Below are 12984 nucleotides of genomic sequence, written 5' to 3' on the forward strand. Positions count from 1 at the left end.
GAGAATCCCATGGACGGAGGAGCCTGGTGGGCTACAGTCCATGGGATTGCAAAGAGTCAGACACAACTGAGTGACTTCACTTTCTTTCTTTCACTTAATGGTTTGTGATGTTGAGTATCTTTTCATGTATCTGTTGGCCATCTGTATGTCATCTTTGGAAAAATGTCTATTCAGGTCCACTGTTTTTTAGCTGAGTCACTTAGTTTTTTATTTTTTGATGTTGAGTTGTATGAGTTCTTCATATATTTTGGATATTAACCCCTTGTTAGCTTTATCATTTGCAAATATCTTTTCCCATTGAGTAGATTGCCTTTTCACGTTTGTTGATAGTTTACTTTTCTGTGCAAAAACATTTTAGTTTGATGTAGTTGTGTTTGTTTATTTTTGTATCCCTTGCCTGAGGAGATAGATCAAAAAAAAAAAAGTTTGTAAAGACTGATGTCAAAGAATTTTCTGCCTGTTTTCTTCCAGGAATTTTCATGGCTTTAGGTCTTGCATCTAAGTCTTTAATCCATTTCGAGTTTACTTTTGTATATGGTGTGAAAAACTAGTTTAGTTTGATTCTTTTGCATGCGCCCTGTGCAGTTTTTCGAGCACCATTTATTGAAGAGGATGTCTTTTCCCCATTGTATATCCTTGCCTCCTTTGTCATAGTTTAATTGACCATACAAACATGGGTTTATCATTCTCTCTCCTTCTAATCTAAATGATAACCTTTCTGGGTAGGTAATTCTTGATTGTCAGTTTTATCCTTTCACCACTTTGAATATATTGTGACACTCCCTTTTGGCATGCAAAGTTTCTCCTGAAAAGTCAGCTGATAATCTTATGGAAGTTCCCATGTATATAACTAGTTGCTTTTTTCTTGCTGCTCTTCATATATTCCTATTATCTTTAATTTTTGCCATTTTACTTATAGTGTATCTTGCTGTGGTCCTGTTAAGATTGATTCTGTTTGATACTACTCCCTGTGCTTCCTGGACCTGGCTGTCTGTTTTCTGTTCCAGGTTGGGAAGTTTTCAGCTATTATTTCTTCAAATATTTTCTCTGCCCCTTTCTCACTTCTCCTTCTTGGGACCCCTATAATGCAAGTGTTATTACTCTTGTTGTTATACCAAAGTTCTCTTAAACTAGTACTCATTTTTTAAAAAAATTCATTTTTTTCTTTTTAGCTTTGGTGATTTCTACTACTCTGTCTTCCAGTTTATCATTCGTTTGTATCATCTAATCTGCTGTTGATTCCTTATGGTGTTTTTTTTTTTTTTTAAATCCAAGTTTCCCTTTCATGCTTTGGATAAGGAAATGGCAACCCACTCCAGTGTTCTTGCCTGGAGAATCCCAGGGACGGGGGAGCCTGGTGGGCTGCCGTCTGTGGGGTCACATGGAGTCGGACATGACTGAGGCAAGTTAGCAGCAGCAGCAGCAGTGTATTCTTTCTCTGTGTTTGGTCCTTTATATTCTCTAATGCTTTGCTGGAATTTTTACTGCATTCATCCATTCTTCTATCACGTTCAGTGGGCATCTTTATGATTATTACCTTGAGCCCTTTATGGAATAGATTGCTTATCTCCACTTCCTTTAGTCATGTTTCTGACGTTATGTCTTGTTCTTCCATTTGGAACGTATTCCTCTGTCCTCATTTTGCTCAATGCTCTGTGTTTGTTTCTCTGTGTTAGGTACCTTGGTTACCTTTTTCAGTCTTGGGAAAATTGCCTTATGTAGGCAATCTCCTTTGGAACAACACATTCCCCTCTGGTCACCAGAGCTGTATGCTCCAGTGGTACACCCATGTGGACTGCGTGTCCTCCTGTGTAGCAGGGCTGACTGCTGTGGGCATGCTGGTAGGTGGGGGTGGTCCCTGGCCAGGCTGGCTGTGAGGCCACTCCTCATGTGGTGATTGCCAGTCCCCTGGAGGGCAGGCTTTCCATGTGGTTGGCTGCACAGCCTGGGGATCACGAGGCTGCTGCCGACCAGCTGATGGGCAGGGCCAGCACCCTCTATGGCTTGATGCTTGAGTGGATGGACCTACGAGTGAATATAATCAGTGTGGAGCTGAGAAGGACCTTAGGATGATCCCAAAGCATCCCGAACATGCCGTTAAAGTCATTGTCCTTGTCTTGATGGGACTGTTTATCTCCATCTGTGGTTATGCTCTCCACCAGGAAAAGGAGAAACTGTATGTGGAACTAAAGCACATCCTGGCTCGGCAGCCTGGGCCCGAGGCTGCGGAGCAGCTGCAGATCTATCGGCACACACTGCGGGAGAAGACCAAGCAGCTTAAAGTAAGTGGGCGCCTCTGCGCCTTCCTAGCTGAAGGATGGCCACACTCTGGGGAACACCCCTGGACAAGTCTACCGCCGTGGCCCAAGGAGCCAGTCTCCCAAAGGCTGCACTCCATTGAAATCAGCTTTTTTAGCGCTCCAGTCCCAGGCAAGCCTCAAAGGTGCCCCTCTGCTCCTAGACTAATAGACCCCCACAAAACAGGTAGACGAACAAGTGGAGAAACAGAGAGAGGATGATGGCAATGGAGTGGAAATTTGGGGAATAGGGTTTGTGTGGATTATCTCAACACGATTTGGAGGATTTGGATGGTGGGGAAGAACAGAAGAAATATTTTAACACTATGGCCCACTAAAGCAGACCACTGTGTCAGAGCAGGTTTTTACTGTTTATCCACCTGAAATAAATGTACACAAAGCCCCTCCCCTGTCCCCAAGGGCCTTGCTTCAGAACTATCTAAGTAAGTAGTCATGAAGGGGAAGTCAAATCATTTTAGGATTCTGTTAGCATAAGTTCTCTTCTAAGTGACACAAGAACCTTAGCTGGGGCGATGGAATGTTTTACAATTACACATTTTAAAGTTTTCTCAAAAACTGTGTGTTCCCACTCTATTTTCAGCTTTACCTCCTAAAAAAGTACTTAGATATTCTTGGCATGCTAGGGAAGCCTTATACACACACAGGCACAGACTGTAGCATATGCTAGCTGAATTCTGGCATTTACCTGTGCAACGATGGTAATAGTCATTGCCTTTCTGCCTGGGGTAAAATAGGTGCTGTGAGACTAATATGGTACTAATCCTTTCACAAAGAGAATGTTGTAAAATCACATCCTTTTACTTTAAAAAGGCAGATGAAACAGAAGTGTAATGAAAGCATTAATTTTCAACTTACCACTCTAAGCATTCGTTTTACATGAGTATCCTGAGACATAATTTGAGTTTTGCAAGAGGCATACTCTTTTGATTATTTTTATCCCTTTAAACAATTGAATATAACAAGCAAAATAAAAACTTATTTTCTCAGAAGTTGGGTGTAGATTAGAAAAGCGCATGTCTCTCTTCACATTACTGTCAGAAAGGCACTCTTAGCAATGGGCTGCATTCAGTGGTTCATAGGAGGATTTTGTCACTTTAACCCTTTATCTCAGGGTATACAGATGTTTTTCTCTGAATGACATGTGACCCCTAGTGGAAGATTCAGCAGTGCATAGTACCAAGCCTGCCCATCAATTTGTCCTCATGATCTGGACTCTTAAGAAATTCCACATTCATTATTTGGAAGCAAGATCTTTGTTCCTAAGTTCAGTTCAGTTCAGTCGCTCAGTCGTGTCCAAGTCTTTGCGACCCCATGAACTGCAGCATGCCAGGCCTCCCTGTCCATCACCAACTGCCAGAGTCTACCCAAACCCGTGTCCATTGAGTTGGTGATGCCATCCAACCATCTCATCCTCTGTCGTCCCCTTCTCCTCCTGCCCTCAATCTTTCCCAGCATCAGGGTCTTTTCAAATGAGTCAGCTCTTCGCATCAGGTGGCCACAGTATTGGAGTTTCAGCTTCAACAGTTTAACTATTAAGGCAAATTTTCTTCCAACATGAAAATCATTTTCTCTAGCTTATGATAACATGGTCAGAATCCTTAGTCAGATAGGGTAGATAGATAGAATCACAACAGTTAAGAGGAAGGAATTCAGAAGCAGTGTGTATGAGTTTGTGAAGTTGCTTCAGCTGTGTCTGACTCTTTTCAACCCTATGGACCAGAGTCTGCTAGGCTCCTCTGTCCATGCGATTCTCCAGGCAAGAATCCTGGGTCAGGTTGCCATGCCCTTCTCCAGGGGATCTTCCTGACCCGTGTCTCTTACATCTCCTAGCATTGGCAGGTGGGTTCTTTACCACTAGTGCCAGCTAAGACACCTGTTCAGAAGCAGATGAACACTCAAAAGATAAAGATCGCCTTTTATGTAAATTTTAAAAAATAGAGAGCTAGAGGAAAAACAATTGCATCTATTGCATGTCCCTTACAACGATAGCGTCCCTTTTTCCCCCTTGATTTTTGTTAGGGGCACCCCTCACTTTAGCATCCTTTACACATCTGTTTAGATGAGTAAATGTCTTCTTTTTTTTGTCCAGCCTGAAACCAGTAGCATCTACTGAACACAACAGAGCAAGAGGCAGGTAATTAGGCTTCCTAACACAGCCCTTCACATGTAGTACCCTCTCCCATGCATATGTCATAGCACTCTTCATCTTAGAGGTAAATATCCCAGTGCTCTGATAAAGAGAGAACCTGTGAATAGTCCCAAAGGGTGCAGTAAAGAGGTGATTGACATTCAGCAGAACAACAACCTTGGAAAACACATAAATTGAATGCCTACTTAATGGCGGTGGCAGGATGATTCTGAATAGTTTTTACAATAATCCTCAGATGAATCACACTGCTTAGTAATGACTTTTCTGAACATTTTAAAAAAGGCTTTAAGAAGCAATTTTATAGTATATATCTGGGAGTTTTTCTCTTTTGACTCTCAATATTCTTGAGTGCATTACACCATTCATATGTGAGCCTGTTTGGGTGTGCCTGATAGCTCTCCTTTTAAGCAGGGGAATGAGGTTTCATTAAATTGGTCATTGGATTATGAGTCTTTAGAACGTTCATCAGATTTTTACCCAGATACAGACCTTGAACTGGTAGAAGCGTGCAGATTAACCGTTAAATCTGGGCATGGTTTTGTATTTCTAGCCTCACCAAGGTAAGTGGCAGCAGATTAAAAAGATTTTTCAGAAAAGGATATTGTCTCACCATGTATCTTCTGTTAATGCTGCTTTATTTGTCATACTAGGTTTTGTCTTCAGAATTGAATATGTATGAATCACAGAGCCAAGAATACAAGTACGAGATTGAAAAACTTACCAATGAACTGCTGAATTTAAAGAAGAAATACCTTGCTCAGAAACGTAAAGAATACATTCAGAAGTAAGAATTAGTCAAATGTTCTAGTTTTGTTGTGCCTTGTAACTGCTGATGAGAAAAATAATTATGGGCAGCTACAGAGCCACAGACCTCACTGGGGTAAACTAAGTCAGGGTTGAGCAAATGACTTTCTGCAGGGTCGCTCAGTGGGTTGTAGTCAGAGCAAGATGAGTGTCTTGTCTGACTTGACCCCTCCTTAGGACCCTAATAGGGATCCATTAATATCAGCTCTCCGGTGGACCTCCTGTGGAGCAGAGGAAACCCATTGTGATATTTCCCCCACATTGTTCTCATGGTTTGGGGCTGATCATGCCAGGACGGTGCCTGCAAATGAGGTTCACAGTCAGTGTGGCATGGGCTGAAGCACACTCACATTTAAAACCATAGGTAATTTTCTTAAGAGGTCTGGGTTTGCTAAAGCTGTGCTTTCTAATAACATAGCTGGACCACTGTAATTATGAGCAGTTCACACACACATAATTTTCACCTATGTTTTAGATAAGCTGTTTCTGAACCATTTCTCTGTCTAGTGTCTGACTTCTATATCTGATGTAGGGTATCAGCATGGGATGCCTTTCTTCTAGGAGATGATATTGCACATGTCAGGTGAACACTTTGGGTTTCAGGATGGCTATATGCCCAAGGCAAACCATTCAATATCACAGTAATCCAAGTCCATGCCCCAACAAGTAACGCTGAAGAAGCTGAAGTTGAACGGCTCTATGAAGACCTACAAGACCTTGTAGAACTAACACCCAAAAAAGATGTCCTTTTCATTATAGGGGACTGGAATGCAAAAGTAGGAAGTCAAGAAACACCTGAGGTAACAGACAAATTTGGCCTTGGAATATGGAATGAAGCAGGGCAAAGACTAATAGAGTTTTGCCAAGAAACTGCACTGGTCATAGTAAACACCCTCTTCCAACAACACAAGGGAAGACTCTACACATGGACATCACCAGATGGTCAACACCGAAATCAGATCGATTATACTCTTTGCAGCCAAAGATGGAGAAGCTCTATACAGTCAACAAAAACAAGACCAGGAGCTGACTGTGGCTCAGATCATGAACTCCTTATTGCCAAATTCAGACTGAAATTGAAGAAAGTAGGGAAAAGCACTAAACCATTCAGGTAGGACCTAAATCAAATCCCTTATGATTATACAGTGGAAGTGAGAAATAGATTTAAGGGCCTAGATCTGATAGACAGAGTGCCTGATCAACTATGGACTGAGGTTCGTGACATTGTGCAGGAGACAGGGATCAAGACCATCCCCATGGAAAAGAAATGCAAAAAAGCAAAATGGCTGTCTGAAGAGGCCTTACAAATATCTGTGAAAAGAAGAGAGGCGAAAAGCAAAGGAGAAAAGGAAAGATATAAGCATCTGAATGCAGTGTTCCAAAGAATAGCAAGGAGAGATAAGAAAGCCTTCCTCAGCGATCAATGCAAAGATATAGAGGAAAACAACAGAGTGGGAAAGACTAGAGATCTCTTCAAGAAAATTAGAGACACCAAGGGAACATTTCATGCAAAGATGGGCTCGAGAAAGGACAGAAATGGCATGGACCTAACAGAAGCAGAAGATATTAAGAAGAGGTGGCAAGAATACACAGAAAAACTATACAAAAAGATCTTCACGACCCAGATAATCACAATGGTGTGATTACTCACCTAGAGCCAGACATCCTGGAATGTGAAGTCAAGTGGACCTTAGGAAGCATCACTACGAACAAAGCTAGTGAGGGGATGGCATTCCAGTTGAGCTGTTTCAAATCCTGAAAGATGATGCTGTGAAAGTGCTGCACTCAATATGCCAGCAAGTTTGGAAAACTCAGCAGGGGCCACAGGACTGGAAAAGGTCAGTTTTCCTTCCAATCCTAAAGAAAGGCAATGCCAGAGAATGCTCAACCTGCCACACGATTGCACTCATCTCACACACTAGTAAAGTAATGCTCAAAATTCTCCAAGCCAGGCTTCAGCAATATGTGAACCATGAACTTCCTGATGTTCAAGCTGGTTTTAGAAAAGGCAGAGGAACCAGAGGTCAAATTGCCAACATCCGCTGGATCATCAAAAAAGCAAGAGAGTTCCAGAAAAACATCTATTTCTGCTTTATTGACTATGCCAAAGCCTTTGACTGTGTGGATCACAATAAACTGTGGAAAATTCTTCAAGAGATGGGAGTACCAGATCACCTGACCTGCCTCTTGAGAAACTGATACGTAGGTCAGAAAGCAACAGTTAGAACTGGACATGGAACAACAGACTGGTTCCAAATAGGAAAAGGAGTATGTCAAGGCTGTATATTGTCACCCTGCTTATTTAACTTCTATGCAGAGTACATCATGAGAAATGCTGGGCTGGAAGAAGCACAAGCTGGAATCAAGATTGCTGGGAGAAATATCAATCACCTCAGATATGCAGATGATACCACCCTTATGGCGGAAAGTGAAGAGGTACTAAAAAGCCTCTTGATGAAAGTGAAAGAGGAGAGTGAAAAAGTTGGCTTAAAGCTCAACATTCAGAAAATGAAGATCATGGCATCTGGTCCCATCACTTCATGGGAAATAGATGGGGAAACAGTGGAAACTGTCAGACTTTTTGGGGGAGGGCTCCAAAATCACTGCAGATGGTGACTGCAGCCATGATATTAAAAGACGCTTACTCCTTGGAAGAAAAGTTATGACCAACCTAGATAGTATATTGAAAAGCAGAGGCATTACTCTGCCAACAAAGGTCCGTCTAATCAAGACTATGGTTTTTCCAGTGGTCATGTATGGATGTGAGAGTTGGACTGTGAAGAAAGCGGAGCACCAAAGAATTGATGCTTTTGAACTATGGTGTTGGAGAAGACCCTTGAGAGTCCCTTGGACTGCAAGGAGATCCAACCAGTCCATTCTGAAGGAGATCAGCCCTGGGATTTCTTTGGAGGGAATGATGCTGAAGCTGAAATTCCAGTACTTTGGTCACCTCATGCGAAGAGTTGACTCATTGGAAAAGACTCTGATGCTGGGAGGGATTGGGGGCAGGAGGAAAAGGGGAACGACAGAGGATGAGATGGCTGGATGGCATCACTGACTTGATGGACGTGAGTCTGAGTGAACTCCGGGAGTTGGTGATGGACAGGTTGGCCTGGTGTGCTGCGATTCATGGGGTCTCAAAGAGTCAGACACGACTGAGTAACTGAACTGAACTGAACTGATATGCCCAAGAACAAATGTTCTCTTCACTTTGTTATTCTTTTCCTAATCCTGGGCTGAATGAGGGGACCCAGATGAATCTATAGGTTTGAACCTTGGCTGTATGGCATTGCCCAGGTCATAGAGTTCATTATGCAGAGGCTCACACTGGGAGCTGAAAGTCAGGCTTGGTGTGTCATCCACATGGATGTTTCAAGGACATGGTGAAAGAGGGTCTGAATGCATCCTCTATGATTCATTAGTGGCAAATAGCTATTTAAAGTAGCTAGATGCAAATTCCAATGACACCCCACTCTAGTACTCTTGCCTGGAAAGTCTCATGGATGGAGAAGCCTGGTGGGCTGCAGTCCATGGGGTCGCTAAGAGTTGGACACAGCTGAGCGACTTCACTTTCATGCATTCGAAAAGGAAATGGCAACCCACTCCAGTGTTCTTGCCTGGAGAATCCCAGGATGAGGGAGCCTGGCGGGCTACCATCTATGGGGTCGCACAGAGTCAGACATGACTAAAGCGACTTAGCAGCAGCAGATGCAAATTCATTTGCCAGTAAAAATCCACCCTTTTTATAAATCAGAATATCCCCTCATTCCACATTTAGATGACAGTTCCTAGTTTCCTTTGGGCTTCTGATCCTCCCACCACACAGACACACACACACAGTTTTCTGGACAAAGAGAACATACTGACTGACAGAAGGACGCCCCTCTGATAGCTTGGTTCAGTTCAGTCCCTCAGTCATGTCCAACTCTTTGCGACCCCATGGACTGTAGCATGCCAGGCTTCCCTGTCCATCACCACCTCCCAGAGCTTGCTCAAACTCATGTCCATCAAGTTGGTGATGCCATCCAACAATCTAATCCTCTGTCATCCTTTTCCTCCTGCCTTCAATCTTTCCCAGCATCAGGGTCTTTTCCAAGGAGTCAGTTCTTTGCATCAGGTGGCCAAAGTATTGGAGTTTCAGCTTCAATATCAGTCCTTTCAATGAATATTCAAGACTGATTTCCTTTAGGATGGACTGGTTGGATCTCCTTGCAGTCCAAGAGACTCTCAGAATCTTTTCCAATACCACTGTTCGAAAGAATAAATTCTTCGGTGCTCAGCTTTCTTTAAGGTCCAACTCTCAGATCCCTACGTGACTACTGACATGACATAGCTTTGACTAGAGGAACCTTTGTTGGCAAAGTAATGTCTCTGCTTTTTAATATGCTGTCTAGGTTGGTCACAGTTTTTCTTCCAAGGAGCAAGCATCTTTTAATTTCATGGCTGCAGTCACCATCTGCAGTGATTTTGGAGCCTGCAAAAATAAGTCTGATAGCTCAGCCCCTCCCAGTGGCCCATCCATTAGAACTGCACTGCCCCAGGCAGTATGCCACTTGTGGCTATTTAAATTAAAGTGAGTTACAATTAAATCAAATTAGAAATTCAGTTCCTTAACTGCACTAGTCACATTTCACCTACTTAGTAGCTGTATGTGGCTAGTGGATGCTCTATCTGGCAGGCCAGGTACAGGGTTTTTCTACCATCATGGAAAGTTCTAGTACCCTGCTCTAGACTCTCTGGTTTTACCTTGATACTTATTCCTTGTGACTGACCTCTCCAGAGGGCATCAGTGGTGATTCCATTTAGTTGGGATCCATAAACTGGAGGGAGACAGAAAAATATGAGTTCTTAGGAGGAGAACAGCAGGAAAAAGAAAAAGATTAAGGAGCTGAAGGAAAATATGAACCGGCAAGAACAAAAGTGCTGAGATGGTTTAGACTGAAAGGAAGAAGGCTGAAGGGAGTCATTAGGATGGTCTATAAATACATTAAAAAGATCATGTAAAGGAGACATTATTCCTGTTAGTCGGCTTAGATCAGGCCAGAGCATTAAGCTTTAGTTCCTTTGGAGAGGAAAATTTAGGTTATTTGAGGCAAGAGAGGGCAGGAGGAGGGGGGCCTTGCTTGCATCTAACAACAGTCAGGAGGTAGACAAGTTGTCAGAGTACTTGAAGGCATCTCCTTTGCTGGATCCACTCAAGGCTAAAGCTTTTGTACTATTTATGGAGGATGGTTTTTATAATAATGAAATCAATTCTGCTAAGAGACAGCTGAATTGATGAACCAATCCTCTACAGATTCTTTCCAAATGGAATAATTTAGAATAATCTCTGTGGATATTCTCCTCACACATACTCTTTATAAAATAACTCATATCATTTTTACCTTTTTGCCTTTTTTTTTTCATTTTTCTCAAACGCCATTTTTTCAAGCTCCAATCCTGACCTATACACCCCACCCACCTATCCTTGACTCCCCGACTGTATACTCCAGGCTGGCGTGGAGTCTGCAGTACAAGTCAGATTGTTTTGCAAAAAGTAGAATTCTCTTCTCTGACGTAACTCATTTCTCATAGTCAAATCTAATTGGTTTTAATCTTAGTAGTTTGCTCAATTTTTATTTTGCAAAAGGGACTCCAAAGACATTTTCTATAAGACCCTAATTATGCAATAGGTAATCTATATAAATTTAAGATACTTCTGCAGGAAACCTGAATATGTGTGTGTGGGGGGTCATTTAAAGAAGATCTATATAGAAGATATATTGTAGATTTTAGGGAGTTTCTTCCTTTATCTATTGCCAAAAGTACTATCTTATTTATATTTCCCAGCTTTTCCTGAGTTTTAAACTATTTCTGATAATAACTGCTGCTCATCTAAAGTTATAGGAAAATTTGTATTTTATTAATGTCCAAGTTTGATGAAAATGCCCTGTGCTTGTATGTGTGTATGTATGATAAAGATTTATAAGTTTCCACTGAAACTCTGGAATATGAAAGTTGATAAATGATGAATTAGTCATTATAACTGAGCCAAGAGAAAGATTCCTCTGACTGATCTTTGGAACTAAACAAATGCTTTATAAAATAGGAAGATGATTACAGGAGCCTCTAGGCCCCAGCGCTTGAGCTATAATGAGGCCTTCTGTCTGTATTTAGATCAACATTAGGAAGGCATGTTTAATTGTGTCTTTCCCCAATTCTATGTGTTATCAGTAACACCTAATTACATTCAAACTACCACCTTGTCTCAAACTGGAAGGTTTGATCAAAGCAGTTTTTAGTGGTTAGCTCACCCTAAGAACTTAACACCAAACTTAGAAAAGGAAAAAGATGGTAAGAAAGTTAACTCTCACCTCCTCTCTTACAGAAACAAGGACAGAATAAGCATGGAGGACACCTTCTCGATGGCCAAACCAAGTGGCCCTCGTTTTACTGGGGGTGGATTTCCCCTCAGCAAGTCATCCAAGGCGAAGTCATAACTTGAAGCTGCTGGCTGGGTCCTTCTGAACAACTCATTGGAATTCACTCTGAAACATTTTGGAGGAATCTCTTTGAAATCCCTTGGATCACAGACATTTAGGGAAATCAGTCCTCGGATTCCAGGATGGAAAGAAACGCAGAACTATTATAGTCCTGTACATAGAAGAGTGATGACTTTCTATTTAATCCACATGGATATTAACAGAGTGTAATCAAATCTGTTCAATCAGGTTGGATTATATCAATTCAACCATTGCATGACGCAGATCTTTTGTTACTACCACATTGATTTATTTTGCAATGCACCACATCTAGATACTCCGTATGGATGAAACTTTGGACCCTAATTTCTCTGCACAGACACTGGTGCATAGATTTTACATTTAAAAATGTTCTTTTTTTTGAAATGCAGCGTATTCTTATTAATAAGAATCTATTTTAATTATTCCTCATTAACAAGTCATTGATGAGCGATGAGAAAGGTGGACATACTCTAAACTATTTAAAAAGTGTTTTGAGAGTAATTTCTATGTGGAATTTCTTTTCAGGCCTGGCGTATGAAAACCTATTCCAAAAAGACATACTAATAAACACTTCATCATAAAAAATAAAAAGAACCCTTGTAGAGACCTCAATCTTTGTTTTGGTAGAATACGTAAAGTTTAAAACTACTGTGAGAAATGTTTAACACAAAGATGTGACTCAGAAGACCAAGACTGTAAAATGAGGGGTTTGGGCTGGTATCCTCTGAAGATCTATCCTTTCTAGACCTCACATTTAGAGAGCAGAGTTACAAGGGCCAGAGATCTGTTTGATTTCCAGGCTGCAGGCCAGCATTTTGAGTAACTAAATCCATTGTTATTTTCTTTATTTTGAAACCACAGTCAGGTGGGCATCAGTTCAAAGTTCCACTGTTTGGAGTGTTCAGTGGTGTGGGACATCCTGGCCATCTTTCTCTCAGTAACTTGACCTCTGTAATTTTTTAAAAAATGTTTGAGGGGTAAGTAACTCATGGATAAGCAAGGATAGCATAAGTGGATAATTTCATTTCATTCATCATGAGGAGCAAGAGACTTAAGGATCCCAAGATGTTTGTTTAGATTATCCAGAGAGGTGGGAGTTTAGAGGGATCTAAAATCATGTTCTTCTGTCCCTCTTGGTTCACCACCAGAAGTAGACCCAAGGCAATGATGGCCATGAAAGTGATTGACTCAGCAGTGATCCCAGGACACA

General features: G+C 41.6%; 1 protein-coding gene across 1 annotated transcript in view; it reads left to right on the forward strand.

The window, feature by feature from the left end:
• The window catches only part of CFAP58 (cilia and flagella associated protein 58), a 112561-nt gene extending 99830 nt beyond the window's left edge, over positions 1–12731 (forward strand). The window contains exons 16-18 of the mRNA XM_040254390.1: positions 2163–2282; positions 5118–5251; positions 11639–12731. Of these exons, the coding sequence (XP_040110324.1) occupies positions 2163–2282; positions 5118–5251; positions 11639–11750 (366 nt within the window). The 3' untranslated portion in view covers positions 11751–12731. The remainder of the gene's footprint in view (positions 1–2162; positions 2283–5117; positions 5252–11638) is intronic.
• Positions 12732–12984: the final 253 nt, after the last annotated feature.

This window comes from Oryx dammah, unplaced genomic scaffold, assembly GCF_014754425.2.
Source record: "Oryx dammah isolate SB20612 unplaced genomic scaffold, SCBI_Odam_1.1 HiC_scaffold_14, whole genome shotgun sequence".
NCBI classification, from domain to species: domain Eukaryota; kingdom Metazoa; phylum Chordata; class Mammalia; order Artiodactyla; family Bovidae; genus Oryx; species Oryx dammah.